We start from the raw sequence: 19,470 nt of genomic DNA on the forward strand, positions 1-19,470 counted from the left end.
GCTAATTTTGATTCATGTCAGACATTGTGAATGTTACTTTTTTAGGTGTTGGATATATTTGAATTTGCATAAACCTTCTTAATATTTGTTGTGAGATAATTCACTTAGAAACTGATCCTTTCAAGTCATACCTTTAAGATTGATTAATTGGGATTGGAACAGTGCATAGTCTAGAGCTAATTAATTTCTAGTATAGAAATAAGACTTTTTTGTACATTCTACATAGTGGCCCATAAATCTTGGGGTTTCCCAGCCTGGCTGGCTGGCATAGACACCATTCCTGTTTCTGTGTAAGTGCACCAACTGTTACCCCTAATGCCTTCAGGTAGTTCTTCCCTTGGCCTCAGGTAGTTCCCTTACACGTGAGCACTGATCGTCACTAAGTTGCATCCTCAAGAGCAAGTCTCTGAAGACCTTCAGAGTTTTCCTTTTGTGCAGTTTTCTTCTCTCTTATTTTGTCTTGTGAATTTAAGGCGCCTTGGTCTCTGGACTCTCAGCTCTGTCTCCTCAACTTAGGAAACCTCCTGGATTTCACCTGGGTCTTCTTCTTGCACCATGGCCTGGAGACTCCCTTAATGCAATAAGCTGGAGAAGCTCTTGGACTCCTCATTTGTTCTGCTGTCTCACGGATTACTTACTGTCTTTTATTGCCTGACCTCTCGTGTCTTGCAAATGATTGTTTCATTCAAATTGCTGCTCATTTTTTTTAGTTGTCTCAGGCAGTGAGTAAATCTGCTCTCTATTACTCCATCTTGACCAGAAGTGCAAATGTGTCTGGTTTGTATGTTACCTATGTGATCAGCAAAGCAAATGGCAATATGAAGAAATAAGGAGATGATATGGCATTCAGAAAAAGAGTACCTTCCAAAAAATTGCAAATCAAATGAGAAAATAAGCTTGTTCTTTTTATTTTTTCTTGTTTTAACCAGGCAGTTACTTATGCAAGTACCAAAAACACTTTGCTTTTCTAGGCTATAATAATGAAGTGAGTTGATGATGGTAGAAGAAAAAAATGAAATAATTGGATAAAAGATCACAGGATAGAAAAGTCTATATGGGCTGGGAAGTGAATAAATGTCATTAAAATATGGGGTAGCAATGAGCCAGTCTGAGGGAGGGATTATATTTTAAATATTTTATTGTTTTAAGAATGGAACATAAGTGGAATTGCCGTCATGATATTGCTGGTCTTTAGGCAACGTGCTGAGTGAGCCTAAGGAGAATGGTGGGCCTGGGAGGAAGGCAAAGATTCTCAATGAGAGATATCAGTGAGAAGTAGGGTGTTCTGTGGCTCCCCACTTCAAATTCTTAAACCCAGTAGTACATAGGAACATGCAGTGGCTTAGGATCTCATGAAAACCTCACAATTATATTTCCTCTGTGTCTTAGTGTATGAAACTTTTAGTGGGATTTTCAAATACTTGGAAGCAAAGAGAGAATAAGGAAACACTGAGGCTGTGAGCAAGGATTGGGTTGCTCCTACCCTGAAGGAGAAACTTAGAGATTTCTTCAGTCCTTGGGAGACATTGCCAGAAAGTGATGGCTTCTCCTTTCTCTCAGTTTCTCTTCATTCTTTGCTGAAAGAGAGGGTGGGTATTACTCCTGAATCTACTAGACACCACCTCCGCTGCTGTGGTGAAAGGGAGACATCACTGTCAATAACAGAAGTTAAACCCACTCTGTAAAGGTACCAGAAAAACACATGTCCTTCAAGAGGGTGATAGGTGTTTGAGAAAAGCTAGCCAGGCAGTGCTAGGGGTCTTTCCATGTTCTGAAGTTAGTTCTTTTTGCCTCACAGAACAGGAATAACCCCCTTAGCCTTTGGTTAAGTAACCCTCTTTTGGCTTATTCTCCCAGTTTGGTAATCAAATGTTCTCATGCATTATGTGTAGACCTCTGGTTTGAATGAGTTCATAAGGTTTCCCATGTAGCAATGCCTGGTGTTCTTCTTGAGAATGATGTGCATTGTGTCCTTGAGCAAAGTGGCAATCTTTGACTCTTCACTAGCACCTAATCGAAATCACACTTTCTGCAGAAATTGAAATGGAATGGCATCTTGCAACATGGGCGTGCACCAGTATGCATCTGTGTGTGCATCAAGGGTGATGGTAAAGTGCATTTCAGAAGCTGTAACAATAGAATAAATTTGGATCCATGAAAAACTTCAATGAAATTGGTTTTAACAGGTTCAATCAAAATTTGACCACAAGAGTGAGAGAAAGCTCTTTGCCCACCTCTTAAAATACTCATGTATTAAGTCCCCAAATGTTTCTTAAGAAGCTTCTCTCAGCCAACCCTTGTTCTCTGCCCTCAAGAATCTTGTGAAAGCAATTAGGGGATATTGTCTGTTCCACACTACTAACCGGATTTAAAATAAAAACATTCTTCTTTTAAAAATTCGATTTCAGAAATATGGATATGGCTAGCTGGTAAGGACATGTGCTCACTCTTTGGTACTCGTGTCTTGAATAAGTCTATTAATTTATAGGTTTATGTTAAAACTGTATTGGGGGTTGTTCATGAATGTCAGTTTAATGCGGGGCCATTCCTATAAAAATTTTATATTATCATTGTATGTATGCATGTCATATTGGAGAAAATACACCCCTGTACCTTCTGTCCTGATAATTCCGAACTTTAGATTTCCCTTGTACAGTGAGCACTTCACAGCAGAACCTTCATGAATGTTTTCAGGCTCCATTGCAACCATGACTATTTCCACTCCTCTCTTCTCGGAAACGTGTGAGATTTACCTGTGTTATGAAATTCAAAGCTAACCCTGTGGCTGTGCCCTGCGCCTGTTGACTAAGCCAGACTTGACATTTGCTTCTGTTCAGGAAAACTACTTCAGCTGCCAAACTAATATCTCTGCACAGTAAGAAGTAAATACCATGGAGGCAAAATAAATGCTTCCTTAAATGATTTTTTTAAATGTGATCATAGAATCTGGAAACTCATCCTTCTTGATGTGATCAGAAAAGGTCAACCGTCAAGCTGCATCTCAGGCCTTGGAGGGAAACACCCATTCTGAACATAAACGATAAATCGTGTGTGGTAAGCGGGCAACCACGCCAGGCTCACTTTCTCTTTGTGAGGCCCCCAGGTCACCTGTCCTCTGTGTGGTGTCCCATTCTGGAAATTGGGCCTTGAGATGTCACACCTTGACACCTAATTACACTAGTGTATGGTGTTTGGAGGATGAATGAGTCTGTTATCATTTTAAAAAACCTCTTTCATGTTGCATGAGTTTCCACACGCTTAGCTCCCTCTATTCTCTTTTCTATAGATGCGGCCTTGTTTCCTATGACCTCAGTGGGTGGCTCCCAGGGCCACATTTTCTGTTTTGTCTTCTTTTCGCAGCCTTTCTCCTACATCTCATACAATTAGAAAACTCCTTACCACACACTCCTCCGTGGAGGTACTCGTTTTCCCCAAATAGATCTTCCTCTGGATTCTCCTCTGTCTTCAGGTGCACCACTCACTTTTCTTCCCATTACACATGAAGTCTCCAAATAATCTCCAATCTATTATTTTTTCCTTTACCTTCCATTTCAAGTAGGTTGCTAAGGTTTACCCTTAATTCTTTTCCAGAGTCCCCAAACTACAGCATTTCCTTCGTATCCCCGGTGATGTCACCTTGAGTGCTTCCTCATCACCCTGGACCAAGTCTCTACATGGGATAGGCAGCTGGTCACAAATCCAGTCATCATTTCTCTGGTTGTCCCCTTTGAATTAATTCTTTGCCTGGATTCTCTGGTTAGCTACTGAACCCACCCACCCTTTGCTTGTAGATCCTTTCTCAATTCCCCCTTTTCTCCACACTCAGCTTCTGGAGTCCACACTTAGCTCTGCATGCTCATTTGTTACACAGGGAGATTTTGATTCCATTCTTCATGCAGTTGCTGTCCTAATGTGTTTTTTAAATGTCTCTTTGAAGCTGTCACTTTCTTGCCGCGGTCCAGCCGCAGCAGGGTCCAGAGATCCCGAAGGTGGGTAAGGCGTCGGCGATGGGTAACAGACGACAACACGCCTCAAAGGACAGTGAAGCTCTGTTCTGTTTATTGCAAGTACAAGCAGGTTTTTATATTTTCATTTTAGGTAGTGAATAATATTTGCAGGTGTATAGCATGATCAGTTAAGCAGAAAAAATCAATACAAAGGTAACCAGGAAAAGTACAAGAATTTCCATAGTTTCAGTTACATTAAGCAAAAGTTGTTGTGACCAGGAGAACCATTAATCAGACAGTTTGAACTAGCTCTATGTTTGAATGTCTTATTGTTTATTAAAGGTCTTAGAATTTAACATGGGGCAAAAAGGTACACTAGACCAAGCAGAGGTTAAGAAATTTATTATAAGCCTTTGTGATGTCTAACTTAGCTATCTATCTTTCTGTCCAAAATGTTTCTCTATGTACTATGGACTCTAACTCCTTGGTAATTGTATCTACGTGCTTAGTTTATAGTATCTAACAAGCTTCTCCTGTTTCTTTGCCTACTAAATTCTAATTAGTATATATTCCTGTTCAAGGTAAAGGAGGGGCTGTTACTCCAACAACTTTTAGATATTCAGGGGCTATTTCATTAGAGGGAACTTTGTTCTCTGGTCAAGAAATTATTTTGTACAACTTCATTGGAATTATGCAAATCAATGAACCTGAAATACAGGTGTCTAACAATCCCACCACCTTTTGATCACCAAAACAAACTTGTAAGGAGAGATAGACAGGAAGTCCAGCCACAGGTGCCTCTGCCTTGCAGATGCATCTCAACCGTCCTGACTTTGTCAAGGGACGGTTGCTGGCTGGCTCCCAACCCTTTCTTGCTTAGTAACATGTAATTCCTCATTGTCCACAACATAAAGTCCGAGATCTTCAGCCTGAAATGTAAAGCTCTCTAGTCTTCTGGCCTCAATGTATCTCTCCAAATTTATCTCTCACTGCTCCTCAGCTTAAAACTTCTATTCTGAAAACTGGTCTCTCAGGCATAATGTGTGAATTCAGTCTTCAGAATCCAGAGCCTTCTTCCCAGAACACCCTCTTCATTACTTTCCATTTGATGGAGTCCTGCCTGTCTTCCAAGACTCCCAGAGGCCCCGCTTCTCAGCCTACCTTGCTTTGTTTCCCCAGACACATGCTCTGCCCATTCAACTCTCTTATTTCACTTACTATGTGAATTCTCATGTTGCCTTTTATTATTTGGTACCTTTCATTCTTTTTAAAAATTTTTATTTATTGTTAGAGAGGAAGGGAGGGAAAAAGAGAGGAAGGGAAACATCAATGTGAGAGAGAAACTTTGATTGGTTGCCTGACATATGTGCCCTGACCAGGGATTGAACCCACAATCTAGGCCCATGCCCTGACTAGGAATCCAACCTGCAACCTTTTACTTTGTGGAATGATGTTCCAACCAACTGAGCCACAGTGGTTAGGGTGCTACCTTTCATTCTTGTTTGCCTTTTAACGAATCTGTTTGATCTCTGCATTCTCTCCACTACTAACTATTCTTTCTGTGTTGTAAGCATCTGGCCAAAATTACTTATGGGTGCTGACAATGAGGTTGGCTGGCATAGTGCCTTTGGCAGTTGTCAAGGACATAGTTGGTACCCACAGAAGATTTCTGGACAAGGAAGTACAATTATCACTCTCTGTCTTAGGGGCCTCTTCTTTGAGAAACCTCAAAAATTTGTAAGCAGCATGAGGAAAAACATCTCTGGTAGCACCATCCATGTACCTTGGGGATGAAATACTCACATGCAAATAATCAGGAATAAAACCCAGCAGGACTGAGTCTGGGCCCATTGCAGACATTCTTTTATTCCTTGGCTTTAACCTGCTTTGGCATCTGGCCAAATAACTCTGTGTCTCTGAGAACATCTGTTCCTGGTTTCATCTGCCTGACTTCCAGGTTCCTTCCTGCTCTGGAGGCTGCTCATTATTGCAACGACCCCTCTTGATTTCTTGGCTTGTGACCCAGGTTCCAGAATTTGCACCTTATTTAGCCACACTCCTCACCTGCCACCAGGTCTAACAATGTATCCTCAACATCATGATTTGCAGTCATTGAACACCCGAGACTACTATTCAAGATCATTACTGAGAGTCTTTTGTGGTTTACAACATCTAATATTCTCAATATTAGAGAATATTGAATTTCGTCTAATATTTGAATTTTCTCAGATGCCTGAGGTATATTTTTATTCTGGCCTTTTGCGGGGGGTCTTCACAGAAGCTCTTGCACAGTCACATAAAAAGATTGTACTAATGTCGGGCTCAGTCTATCTTGAGGCTTTGCCTCCCAGTGTTGGAAGGGGTCAGAAAATGAATCATCCACTCTGATGCAAGTGCATCTCTGAGGGTCATCTGGTGGCGGCTGTGAAGTTCTCAGGGGCAGCCAACTTGCCTAAAGCTTGAGCTGCCTGAAGCCAGTTCTCTGACAACATGAGGTTCCTTTGTGTGTCCAGGAGAGATAGTTCTATGCAATATCATTTACTTCTCTTGAATATGAAGTGCAGAAACATCAAGTTCCCTGGATAGAATTCACTGTGGTCTGAAATGAGCACATTATAACCTGAGTTGCACCGTGTCTAACCGAGTCAGAAAGAGCTTGATGATGCTTATGCTCAGGTGCTCTGCAGGCTTCATGAGCCTTGGGGAGCTTGCAGGTGATGAGGCTCCGCTTGAATCCACCTCCCACAGTCAGATTCGGCTACTGGTTGAGGCCAGTGGGCATCACTGATGATCAATATTCATGACAAAAGCCTTTTTCTGCTCCCTTGCCCAATCTGGCTGCTGAATATTAAGAAAAATTAAGCATGGGGCATCAAAAGAGCTACATGCAAATGCATGAAATCAGACCTCTACTTCACACTTTATGCAAAATGAATTTGAACACAGAAAGAAGACCTCAACCTGAGAGCTAAAACTATAAACCCTTAAAAGAAAGAGTATGTATAAATTCATGATCTTAGATTGGGCAGTGGTTTCTTAGCAATGAGACCAAAAGCACAAGCAGCCAATGAAAACATAGATGAACTGACTTCATTAAAATTTAAAACTTGATTACTTCGGAAGATACCATCAAGAAAGTAGAAAGGCAACCCACATGGTGGGAGAAAGTATTTGCAAATCATATATGTCATAAGGGTCTAATATCCAAAATATATCAAAATCTCTGGCAACTCAACAATAAAAAAGACAACCTAATTTTATTTTATTATTTTTAAATACATATTTTATTGATTATGCTATTACAATTGTCCCATTTCCCCCCTTCATTCCCCCTTCACCCTGCACACCCCCTCTCACCCACATTCCCCCACTTTAGTTCATGTCCATGTGTCATAAATTCTTTAGATTCTACATTTCCCATACTATTCTTGCTCTCCCCCCTGTCTATTTTCTCCCCACCGTCTATGCTACTTAGTCTCTGTACCTTTTCCCCCTCTCTCCTCCTCCCACTCCTCTGTTGCTAACCCTTCATATGATCTCCATTTCTGTGGTTCTGTTCCTGTTCTAGTTGTTTGCTTAGTTTGCTTTTGTTTTAGGTGTGGTTGTTAATAACTGTGAGTTTGCTGTCCTTTCACTGTTCATCTTTTTTATCTTCTTTTCCTTAGGTAAGTCCCTTTAACATTTCATATAATAAGGGCTTGGTGATGATGAACTCCTTGAACTTGATCTTATCTGAGAAGCACTTTATCTGCCCTTCCACTCTAAATGAAAACTTTGCTGGATAGAGCAATCTTGGTTATAGGTCTTTGGTTTTCATGATTTGGAATACTTCTTTCCAGCCCCTTCTTGCCTGTAAGGTCTCTTTTGAGAAATCCACTGACAGTCTGATGGGAACTCCTTTGTAGGTGACTGTCCCCTTATCTATTGCTGCTTCTAGGATTCTCTCCTCCATTTTAATCTTGGCTAATGTAATTATGATGTGCCTTGGTGTGTTCCTTGTTGGGTCCAACTTCTTTGGGACTCTCTGAGCTTCCTGGACTTCCTGGAAGTCTGTTTCCTTTGCCAGATTGGGGAAGTTCTCCTTTATTATTTGTTCAAATAAGTTTTCCACTTGTTGCTGTTCCTCTTTTCCTTCTGGTACCCCTATAATCCAGATGTTGGAACATTTAAATATGTCCTGGAGGTTCCTAAGCCGCTCCTTATTTTTTTGAATTCTTGTTTCTTCATTCTGTTCTGATTGAATGTTTCTTTCTTCCTTCTGGTCCATTCCATTGATTTGAGTCTGAGTTTTCTTCCCATCACTATTGGTTCCCTTTGCATTTTGCTTCATTTCACTTAGTGTAGCCTTCATATTTTTCATCTAATTTGTGACCAAAATCAACCAGTTCTGTGAGCATCCTGATCACCAGTGCTTTGAATTGTGCACCTAATATTTTGGCTATCTCTTGGTTGCTTAGATGTATTGGCTCTGGGTCTTTGATCTTTTTTTCTGTTTGAGCCATTTGGGGGGGGGCTCTGGTCACACCTGTTAGGTATGAGGGGCGGAACCTTAAATGTTCATCAGGGAGGAGCAACCCACGTCACTGAGCTGCGATGCTGTATGTTGAGGCGGGGTCAGAATTGGAGCAATGGCATTTGGTGGGCTCTCTCTTGGATTTTGGTCCCCTCTGCCACTTCCCACAAATGAATTGGGCCCTTCTGGTGCAGGTTCCCAGGTGGGTGGGCTTGTGTACCCTCCAGGACCCTGTGGATGTCTTCAATGAACTCTCCTGTGAGGCTGAGAGTCTCTCCCGGCACCTCAACTCCCACAAGTGTTTTCAATCAGTGCTTTTAGGATTTATTCCTGGCTTTGGGGCCCTGGGTTGCACGGTCTGTCTGGCTGCCCATTTTTGACTGGGGCCACCTTGTGTGCTTCACTGGGTCTGCTTGTTGCCTCCTTGCCCTGGGTCTGCCTACCACCTCCTGTGAGCCCAGTCTGCCAGCCACCACTTTTTCCTGTCAGGACCCCTCTCCACCCACTGCCCACTCTGCCCCTCTTATCAGTCTGGATGAATGGCTGTCGGGCTTCCATACAGTTCAATTTTCTGTCAGCTCTGGTTGTTTTTTTGTTTCTAAATTTTTGTTGTCCTTAATTTTGGTTATGCAAAAAAGCACAGTGTGTCAATCTATGCCTCCATCTTGGCTGGACCAAATAACCCAATTTTCAAATGGGCAAAGGCATTTCTCCAAAGAAGGTATGCAAAGGACCAATAAGGAAGCGAAAAGATGTCTAACATCATTAGCTCACAAGGAAATGCAAATCATAATCATAGTGAGATACCGCTTCACACTCAATAACATGGCTATAGTAAAAAAGACAATAACAAGGGTTGACCAGGATGTGGAGAAATGAGAACCCCGTGCACCGCTTGTGAGGATGAAAGATGGTACAGCCCCTTTGGGAAGCAGTTTGGCCTTTCCTCAAAAAGTTAGGCAGAGAATTACCGTGTAACCCAGCAGGGCTACTCCTGTTTACATATAAAGTCCAAGAGATGTCATATAATACATCCACATAAAAAGTTGTACACAGATATCTGTACCAGCATTATTTATAATAGACAAAAGTGAAAACAACCTAAATGTCCATCCGCTGATGAATGGACTAACATACGGTATGGTGGTAGATCCATACGATGGAACTGTAATTCATCAGGAAAAAAGACTGTCATTCTGCTACATGCTACAACATGGGCCAACCCTAAAATATTACACTAAGTGAAAGGAGCAAGACATGAAAAACCACATATTGTATTATTCTACATACAGGAAAGCAGATGGAAAATGGATTAATAATTTCCAGGGACTCTTTGGGGGGTAACAGAAAGTTAGTGTAATTAGGTAGTGAGTTTACACAACTTTGTGAAAGTTCTAAAAAACACCAAACTGTATGTTTTAAAGGGGAGATTTATAGTATGTAAATTTTATTTCAATAGCAAAATTCAGACAGCCTTGATCTGAAGTCTCTGATCAAAAAGCTCTGCTTTTACTTGCTATTTATGACTACCCCCCAATGCATACCCTTGTCATGTCAAAATTATTTTTCCATTTAAATTCTTTACCTTTATTCTTAAAGGCAACTAGATTATAGTTTTCTTGACATCTAATGGATTTTCTTTAGAGTGCCACATATACACACAAAACAATGTCCCCATATTTTCAGGTCCCAGGCCAGTGCCCTCGGAAGATGAGGTTCTCCTGTTCACGGCTTCAGGAGGAACCAAGGTCTTTAAAGAACATAGGGACAGACCCAGGGCTTCCCGCTCTGAGTTTCTTCATCTTTGAAGTGGGAGAAGCTCCATGCAGTGCATATGTATTAGAATTTCAATGGTGTTATACATGTGTCTCATGCTGTTAAGGACAGAATCTTTTTATTGGGAGTAAGTCCGCATAACCACAACTTTCTTCAACTCTGGTGGACATCGTTGGCCATGTTTCAGTCACACTTTGCACTTCATCCTCCTTGGAAAGTGAAACTTCGTAAACATCTGGCAAAGCTATGCCAACCTTATTGTGGGTGGGTAGACAAAGATATCTCAAGTGGTCCAGGAACAGGAAGGGGAACGAGGACGGTGACTCACACAAGGCAGTCGTCATCTGCTGCTTCATGCCCAACCAAGGACAAACGGGCACACCTGAGTAGACAGACTGTGCTGGTGGTGGACGGGAAATCTCCACACCTTGAGCACTGGCAAATAACCTCAGACTGCAAAGAGCTTTCATTTTTATTCTTCACCAAGAAACATTTCAACTTTCATGCAGTGTGGCTTTGCTCAGCCAGCTTGCTCAGCCAAGTGGATAGGACCAAGGGGAGAAAAAGCTTCCAGAACTTTTAGTGGGGAGCCCAGTCCTAGCCCTGGGCAGATGTGGGCCTCACGTCCCTTTAGGACCATGCCAGGTCAGCTTCTGAGGGGTGGTGGTTCTGCCTTTCCCGCCCCCAGCGTCTCTGGCATCCCCCGGCTGACTTTTTCAGTTTTAGACCTAGGACGGACCCTGGTGCCAATCCTTTAATATTTTGTGCACCGCGGCCTCCTTTGCCTGGCACTCACCTGATCACCCTCTATTATACCTCTGCTCCTCTGTGCGCCAGGGCCCCTCTCCTAGTGCTTTGTCAGCTGGGCCAGAGACATCTTCCCTATTCAGTGGGACTCAAGCCTCATCCTCTGGGATTTGGCCACAAGGTGGGGAGGTCCAGGTGAATCTAGTTAAACAATGAGTCTCTATCTTTACACTCTAATATTTGTAAATCAATGGTGTTCAGCCTTTAGTGAGCATCAGAATCACAGGGTGGGTGTGGTGGGGGTTAACTGAAACCCCCCCCCCAGAGTTTCTGGTTCAATAGGTTGTGAGTTTGCTTTCGGACCTGTTCCCAGGTGCTGCTGGCAGTCAGGGACCACACTTTGGGGACCTCTTTTCTAGGACTTCTCCACTTGGTTTTCTCTGTATTTGTTACATGCCACAACGAACCCAAATATATGAGGTCTTATACTTCTTAAATGATTTTGAATCATTTTCTTACAGTTTCTTACGACATTATAGGTATCTAATTTGGCAGATTTAAAATTTTATCAAAGCCTCTTATTTTAGATAAATTACCAAGGTGAAAATGCTCACCATGATTTAATAATAATGCCATGCCTGCCACTGCACAGGTAATTGAAGTCTCTATTTATGTTTCCATACCATTCCTTCTGCCTGGTCCTCCTCCAGTTCTTCTCTTTTCCCCTCCCTTTCTTTTCCCATATTTATTTAGTGCCTGTTTTGCTCCAGGCAGTGAGCTAAGGCCCAGGGTACAGAGATAATGAGAAAGAGGTGAGTAAGTTTGCAGTCCAGTCAGACGTGGAAAGAGATGAACACATGACATGTGGCAGGGTGACGGTGGCAGTTAACGTGTGCCTGGGAGAGAGGGGGCGAGCTCAGCCGGAGGGGTGGTGGGATTGCAGGAAAGGTGCCCCAGAGTCAGGGCGGAGGAGCCCACGTGGACTTACACCCCGATTAGAAGGAAAGGCAATTACAGTAGCACTAATGCTACAATGCTTTTCTCCTTCTTTGCTAAGTACTTTAACTTGCACCCTGGAATAACATCAATATGAACTAGTAAGACCTTGAAAAAAATAAGGAACACAGTGCTCAGTGTTTACACTTTTAAAGAAAATAACTACTACACAATTCAACTCAGACAATTTTGTCAGAAATCTTTTAGAAAGTTGAAGAAGATCGCTATCACAGGGCTGGTTAAATGCATGGATTCTGGGTCAGCTGAGACAAACAGACCCCTTTCCTCCTAGGACTGGCCGGGGAGAGACTCCCGGCCAGTGAGTCTCAGCTGCAGTGAGCACTCAGCTGCAGAGAACACAGCTCTGCCAGGGAAGGTGCCACCTCCTGGTTGGCCTTGCTGACCTGGCTGGAGCTGGGTGAAACTGTGTGGCTACTTCCTGAGGACCCCTTGCCATGCTTATGAAATGAACCCATGTGCTCGGATCTACCTTACGAGGCTGTGAGAGTGTGACTGGATGAGTGGGTGGACCCACATCATTAGGAAACAGCAGGGGAACAAGGTTAATTGACAAAGCACAGTGTGTAAGGACATGGCCCTTGAACTCACTGGCGTACAAGCCACGGCCTCAGTCTGTCACCACCTTTGCGATTTTGAGCCTAAGTTTTCTCATCTGTCAAATGGAATATGACGTGAAATTTTAATAAGAATAAAACTAGACAATGTGTGCAAAGTGTTGACACAGTTACTAAACAATGGCAAAATAGCCACAGAGAATAAAAGCCTTTGACACAATAAGAAGTGTTTAATCAATCTGGAGGCAGCATGGAAAGATACAGTAAACCACCAGCACCCTGTAAGAAGCATTACATAAGGGGGTTGCTTTACAATTATAAATCGTTTGAGACAGAATCATCCTCAAGAAAGAAGGACCATGAATCTATCAATGTATCTACTGATCACATTGGGAAAATCACAGGATCATAACTCAACTTTTATTTATTTTTGGTGGCCTGGGTTGATTTGGGATCGTGAACTCCTGGACATGGCAGTGAGGACTGGTTGAAACTTGTCCATAATTATTGAGAAAAGAAACTAACTTGTTTAGTGGGATAAGATCACTTATTCAAGCTAAGTTCTGAAAACTGAGAAGTTTCACGGTGACAATATTTTTAGTTAAAGAAGAAGCAAATGGACTCCCCTGAGCCACCAAGACCTATGCACGTACCCATACCAGGAAATCAGGAGTGCGATTCGTATGTTTTATTGGCAGATTACCATCAGATCTACTATCCTAAAGGAACTTTCATTTAGAACATTCACAAACCTGCCTCCTCTGATTTTTTAGAACAAATAAGCATCATCATAATACATCACAAAGATAAATTAAAAGCAGAGCTGCTTGAGATGGGAGCTGTTTACTATGTACCGGGCACTAAATTAAGTGCCTTACAAGTATTAGCTTCAGTTAATCTTCACAATAACTCAGTGATATGGACCCACTTTACAAATAGGAAGCCTGAGGCTTAGAGGAGTCTGTCACTTGTCCACAGCTTTCACATGCTATTCGGCTGCTAAATGACAAGCAGGGATTTGAACCCATTTTCTGTATTCGTACACGACTTAACCATGACATATACTGGCTCACTGCTTGGTTTCAGTTCGCCATGGTCGATTCTAAAATTGCAGATCAGCCTCCTGTTGCTCAGTGCCTGCTGCTGGTCACCCAATAAGTAAAAGAACAAGGGAGGCCTACGGCTTATATCCCATGAGTAAGATGCACAGGATTCCCTGCCTGCAGGTGTAGGTGCCTCTTCACGGGACGGTGGCGATCTCTGGGCCTCACACAGAAGCCCATCCAAGCCTGCGATCCAGGGTGACCTCGCCTTGCCAATTCGAAGTGCCAATTACTGGTCCATGTTTCTTTTCCATCCCTTTGCTTGTGGTGAAGACTGACCTCTGGGGGTCTCAGAAAGTGCTGGGAGCTATTCAACACCAGGAAGCACTCTGCCTCGAGCTGTCATGGGGTGTCTTCTCATGTTATCTTTTCACGTGTTCTTCTTCACATGCCTGAGGAAAGACCCCTTTCAGGAAGGGAAATATTCATCGCTGGCCCAAGGAGGCCTTAAAATCATACCTGAATTTCTTACTTTTGTTTTTAGTACATTTATGTGTTGTTCCCTGATTCTGTGTGAGGAGGCTGTGTGGAAAGGCTGGGGACCCAGCCTGACCCTCCTTACACTCCCAATCCAGACCCCTGGGTAGGTGGGGCCCCGGGTGGGTGGGGCCCCTGCGGCTCCAGGTGGGCTCACGGAGCCGGGGCTGGGGTCCTGCTCACTGGGACTGCTGAGGCGGCGGCCAGGCTGGCTCTGCAGACTGGCCCTGTGTGCTTGTGTCTCCTCCGCATGCATCCCAGGTCTCACCTCAGTTGTTCAGCAAGTCCCAGAAAAGAAAGTCTTATTTTCCAAAAATGGTTGGGAAGTCCTGTGTAGAAATTCCTGGAGGTGATATGCATTTTCTTTCATTTTATTATGACTGCAACTAAAAAAAGTAAATACCGTCTGTGCCGTCTGCTAGTAATAGTTAAAGATGATGGTGTGAATGGAGGGTGCTTCTGCTGACCCCGGTGAGCTAGAGAATGGGAGGTTTTGGCTAAGTGGTTATTTCCCCTTTCTCTCTTTCCCCTCTCACACAGGCACTGCATACCTGTGAACATTTAAGGAATAAGATATGTTCAATGTTAATACTAAAAGTGTATACAAAACTGCTGTTCTAGAAAATGTCATAGATTTATGTCTGTTCATTATGTCTATGTATGTAGATGACTTCTACATTATGTTTGTGGTCCATATACATTGCCCAGGACAATCCCGAAAGTAAGTGCTAGTAGTACCTCCATTTTACAGATGAGGAAACTGAGGCACAGAGAGGTTAGATAACTTGTTCAAGGTCACAGACATGGCTAAGTGGAGGGGCTAGAGTTATTATGCTCTACTACCAGTCTGCTGCATTTGTGATAAAGGTTTCCTGGGTGACTCAGGAAGAGTTTTTGTGCTAATTTGAAGTTCGGACGCTTAGGGAGGAGTCTGGCCTCCTGGGGGAAGCCCGGTACCAGGACTCAGGCCCACAGTATTTCAGCCCCGGTTCTCACCTTCCTCACCTATAAGCCGGAGACGATGATGATATTGCTGTGTGCCTCATAGAAGTGAAGGGTATCTGAGAGCACTGAAGTGCTACAGGGCTATTCAGAAAGGATTCTTCACACGGTCACATGGGAATTCCAAGCTGAGCTGCACTGGTGTTAGTCCTGTGCCCTCTCCACTCTTCTGTGCTCTATCAGCGTGTCTTTAGACAAACTCACGTGCTTTAAACAAATTCGGTAACTCACACGTGATCTGTGTGAGTTACCTTCCCGGAGGAAGGAGAGGTGTTCTGCTCCCCCTGGAGTATCTTCTCACTACCACGCAGAGGGCACGGTACTGCACTGAGGAGTCTCTCTTTTCTTCACATTTGAAACACATACCTTTCTTTTCTCCCTTTCACCTAAGAGGCTAGACTTTTATATCACAAATGAAAATTCCCTTTATGAATTTAAATCAAGCAAAATCAGAGATGCTCAGAATGAAAGGGGTCTTGAGAGTATTTGAAAGGGGAGCTGAGAGTATTTGGGTCTTGCCGTGGTCCTTTGTTTTATTGCCGATAGCTCTTCTGCTGGAATGTGTCCCCTCTCTAAGCATTTGTCCTTTGTTACTTGCAGACGAAGACTGCACAAGCTGGGAGTGTCGAAGGTTACCCAAGTGGATTTCCTGCCCAGGGAAGTAGTGTCCTACTCCAAGGAAACCCAGACTCCTCTGGCTACACATCAGTCCGAAGGTGAACTTTTGTTTACTTTCCATATTATCTTTGGCGAAATTGCCAGGGAGTCATATCCTCCTTGTTGATTTCCTCTGATATTATGAGATCTTCACAGGACACAAACATAATGACACACCGAAGGCTTACGTCTTTTTTGTCTCTGATTTTAAAAACTCAAAAAAGGGAACCTCATGGTACTCCTCCAGAGGACCCATGAACTTGACCACGGATAACTTAGTGAGATCACACTTTGTCAAAACTGTGTGGGAGGTCGGAGAAATCACTAAAGGGTGATACCATAGGAACTTTTCCAAAATTTATCAATAAGAAGAGTGTGTACATTAGGTTTCATTTGCAAGAGTCAGCAAACTACAACCCGCCACCTGCCACCTGCCACCTGTTACAACAATGGTGTTGTAGCATATAACCGCACCCAGTCATCTGTGTTCATGTGGTTGCTTTCTGGCTACAGTGCTAAGTTGAGTGGTTGTGACAGAGAATTTATGGCTCACATAACCCAAAATCTTTAATCTGATGCTTTACAGAAATACTTTGCTGACCCCGGATTTGCTTTGGCAATTTTACCATAATTTCAAAAGCTTTTCAGTGCAGGCTCAGCAGAGGTGACTGGGAATTGCATCCATGCCTCCTCCATACATACCAGAAACATCATGTGGAAAATTTGCATTCAAAGCTCAGTGGATCAAAAAGATACATTCATAAGAGAAGTTGAAGCTGATAAATGAAAACCCTTTCTGGAAGTCTGAAATTACACCAGAGCAGAAGAGGGACCTGTGTGTACTTAAAATAGGATAAGCAAAGTTTGCGTCGTTCAAGAACAGAACTGTTGTTCTAGCTGAGCACATACTTTTTTTTACTTTGCGTTGTTTTATTGCTTGGTGCGGGGAAGAGGATGCCAGAACTCTGGTTTCATTGTTGTTATGTAGTCAGCACTGTGGAAAAGCCACGAGAATGAAAAATGATTCACATTCCCTGCTTGGTTTATGGCGAATATATAAATCAGTGCAGTTTGGTTTGTGCAAGCTACAGACCTTTTCAATTTAAACACACAATGTCAAAAGCAAAGTGAAATCTGATTCCTTAAAGTAGAGTGCGGCCTGCAGGCCTTGTGAGACCCTTTCCTGGGTAACACTGGCTGGCATGGGGACCACTCCATTTGTTGGTAGCAGGGCCTCCTCCATTTTTCAAGTCTGATGAGGAAATGAATGTTTAGAAGCAAACACATAGCACCCTCTGGTGGTGAAATTTGAAACCACCCGCTGCAACAAATGTGAGGCCTGTACATTAATGTGGCAGAAAATACAGAGTTCGAACAGCCTTTGGGAGTTTACCTAGTCTGCCCTTGGGCCTCCGGGCAGATCAGGAAGATCATTAAAAAACAAACTCACCACCCAACCCAAACATTTGTTTGAGTTAATTTGCTGCCAAAGGTATTTGCAGACTGTAGCCTGAGCTGTGTTTATTTAGCCCCAAATTTGACTCATAACATAAAGTTATACAACTGAAATAGGAGAAGGAGTATTTTCTTTTTTTTGGGGGGGGGCGGAATGTGTAGCTTTCAGGTATTGGAAAAGGTACAGGAATATTTACAAGGGAAGATAAATTAAGGATAAATGGGCATGAACCCCAGACTTTTAAACTGGACCGTGGAAAGGAAAAGGCTGTGCGTTTCGCCTTATTACTGCACAGGGAGCTCTGGGGCCTTGTGATGCTGTGGTCCAAGCAGCAGGACAGAAGGAATCTATTTCTCGGCTATTGGCAGAAATCCGTTCTGGTCTGTTAACGAGACTTGTAATTGTGAGGTGACGGGTGTTTCAGTAGTTCAGATTCCGCAACACTGACTGCAGCTCAGAGCTAGCTGCTGGAGCTCTAGACATTAAAGCCATTGCCAAGGGGCTTAAACAGGAAGGACTTTGGATTCGGGTTCAACAAACTGTCCTCTCACTGCAGATGACCCCTTGACCTTTGGCTGCCCAGAGTCACCCAGCCACCAGACTGATGAAAGTGCCCAGTGCTTTACCTTTCACTTGCTCTGTGGCAGAGGCAGGGCCGGGGCAGCAGGGGGCAGCAATCAGCAGCAAGGGTCTACCGCAGGGCAGGTAAGATACGGCTTGGCTTCCAGACTGGGGGCTTGGGCCTCAGCAATGTCTTCGTGACGACTGCAGCCCTTTAGCGGCAGGAACAATGAGCTACTGAATCTGTGACACAGTGTGGACCCTGAACGGATGACATTTAAGGCTGTGGTGTGTGTAAGAGCCACTTGAGCTCATTATTGCCTGTGAAGGAATGATGGTTGTTTTTTAAAGTCATTCTGCAACTATGGTAAATTTAATATATGCAAACTAAGGATCTCAGAGCATTGATGCGTTCTACATCTAATGGGGTTCTTGTGCATTTGGTTTGTTACGTGTTCCCATTTTATCCTATAAAATGAAGGGGAAGGTGCTTGGGATTTCCCAAGCTTAACTCTTTTCCTGCTGTGTGCTAAAATGACCAGTTTCTTAATTGGTGGTCCCTGTGACCAGCTATGAGAAACACTCCAGAGAGCAATTTAAACGAGGAGGATTTAGGAGTGATGTCTGTATGAACACTGACCCCTCCCCCCACCCCCACACACACAGGTTTAGACCTTCCCTCTCTGCTTCAGGTTGTTAGCTGAAGAAAAAGAAGGTGGAGATGAGCAAACACTGATTTGGGGGGAGCTGGTTCTCTCTTCCCCACAAATATTTTAAACACATGATTTTTATTCCCAAGTAGTAAGAAAGGAAAAAAAATATGATTCCCTGCCAAACTATGGGGGCAACTTTGCCTGCAAAGCCCCCCCATCCACCATGGATAAAAGTGAAACTACCAAGACACGATCTGCTTGAGGAGGAAAGGTAGCCAATCCCTCAAAGGAGAATGGCCCAGGGCCCCTTCCTCAATGGGCTTTTATTGGGTTCGTTTGCACAAGATTACAGGTAAGGATCAAACAATAGATAGTATTCAAAGAACTATGAGAGCTTATTCTCAGTCAGATAGCTAAAAAGCCATAAAACTTTGAGGAACAAACTTCTTGCTTGGACCCTTATCATTTAAATGAGAGCATTCTAAACAAAGCAGGTTTCACAGGATTTTACAAATTCTTTCTTAGTCCTGATCACCCCAGAGAACCTGCCCTTTCCAGCATAAGGCTGCACCGCCTTCCCGATCATAGGTTTTTAGGCTTAAATGAATTAGAACCAGGAAGTGCTTCTCCCAGATGGTGGGGACTCTGGCTATGTCAGAATAGCCAGGGGGTGAGGGTCCATCACTCCCTCTTTGTTGCAGTCCCCCAAGTCCTTCCATGATGTCCTTCCAAGTGACCATGTCTGGCTTAGGTTGCCCCCCCTCTGAGGGGTGGTACCCATCTCTGACTAACTGACCAAGCATTGGGGCAGGGGATGAAACAGAAGCAGCGTTGCTGCCAGAGACAAGCTTTGTCTCCTTAGTGGCTTGAATTCCGGAGGTCGCTCACTTAGCCTTAGCCCTGGGGGGCAGTTACAACTCCTGAAACCAGGCAGAGTAGTTTCCAGCATCAAACTACCTCTGCGTTGTCTGTTATTAATATCTTTCTTTGCTGACAATGAGGTCCTG

The 19,470-nt window shown here is 43.4% G+C and overlaps 1 protein-coding gene across 6 annotated transcripts in view; it reads left to right on the forward strand.

The window, feature by feature from the left end:
- Nucleotides 1-19,470, forward strand: part of DYNC1I1 (dynein cytoplasmic 1 intermediate chain 1) — a 295,022-nt gene that overhangs the window by 60,149 nt on the left and 215,403 nt on the right. For all 6 annotated transcript variants that reach the window (XM_037136706.2, XM_037136707.2, XM_053655067.1 and 3 more), the window contains one exon: nucleotides 15,737-15,852. In XM_037136706.2, the coding sequence (XP_036992601.1) occupies nucleotides 15,737-15,852 (116 nt within the window). The remainder of the gene's footprint in view (nucleotides 1-15,736; nucleotides 15,853-19,470) is intronic.

The sequence above is a fragment of the Artibeus jamaicensis genome, unplaced genomic scaffold (assembly GCF_021234435.1).
Source record: "Artibeus jamaicensis isolate MK-2021 breed Jamaican fruit bat unplaced genomic scaffold, CSHL_Jam_final contig_923, whole genome shotgun sequence".
Classification (NCBI taxonomy): Eukaryota; Metazoa; Chordata; class Mammalia; order Chiroptera; family Phyllostomidae; genus Artibeus; species Artibeus jamaicensis.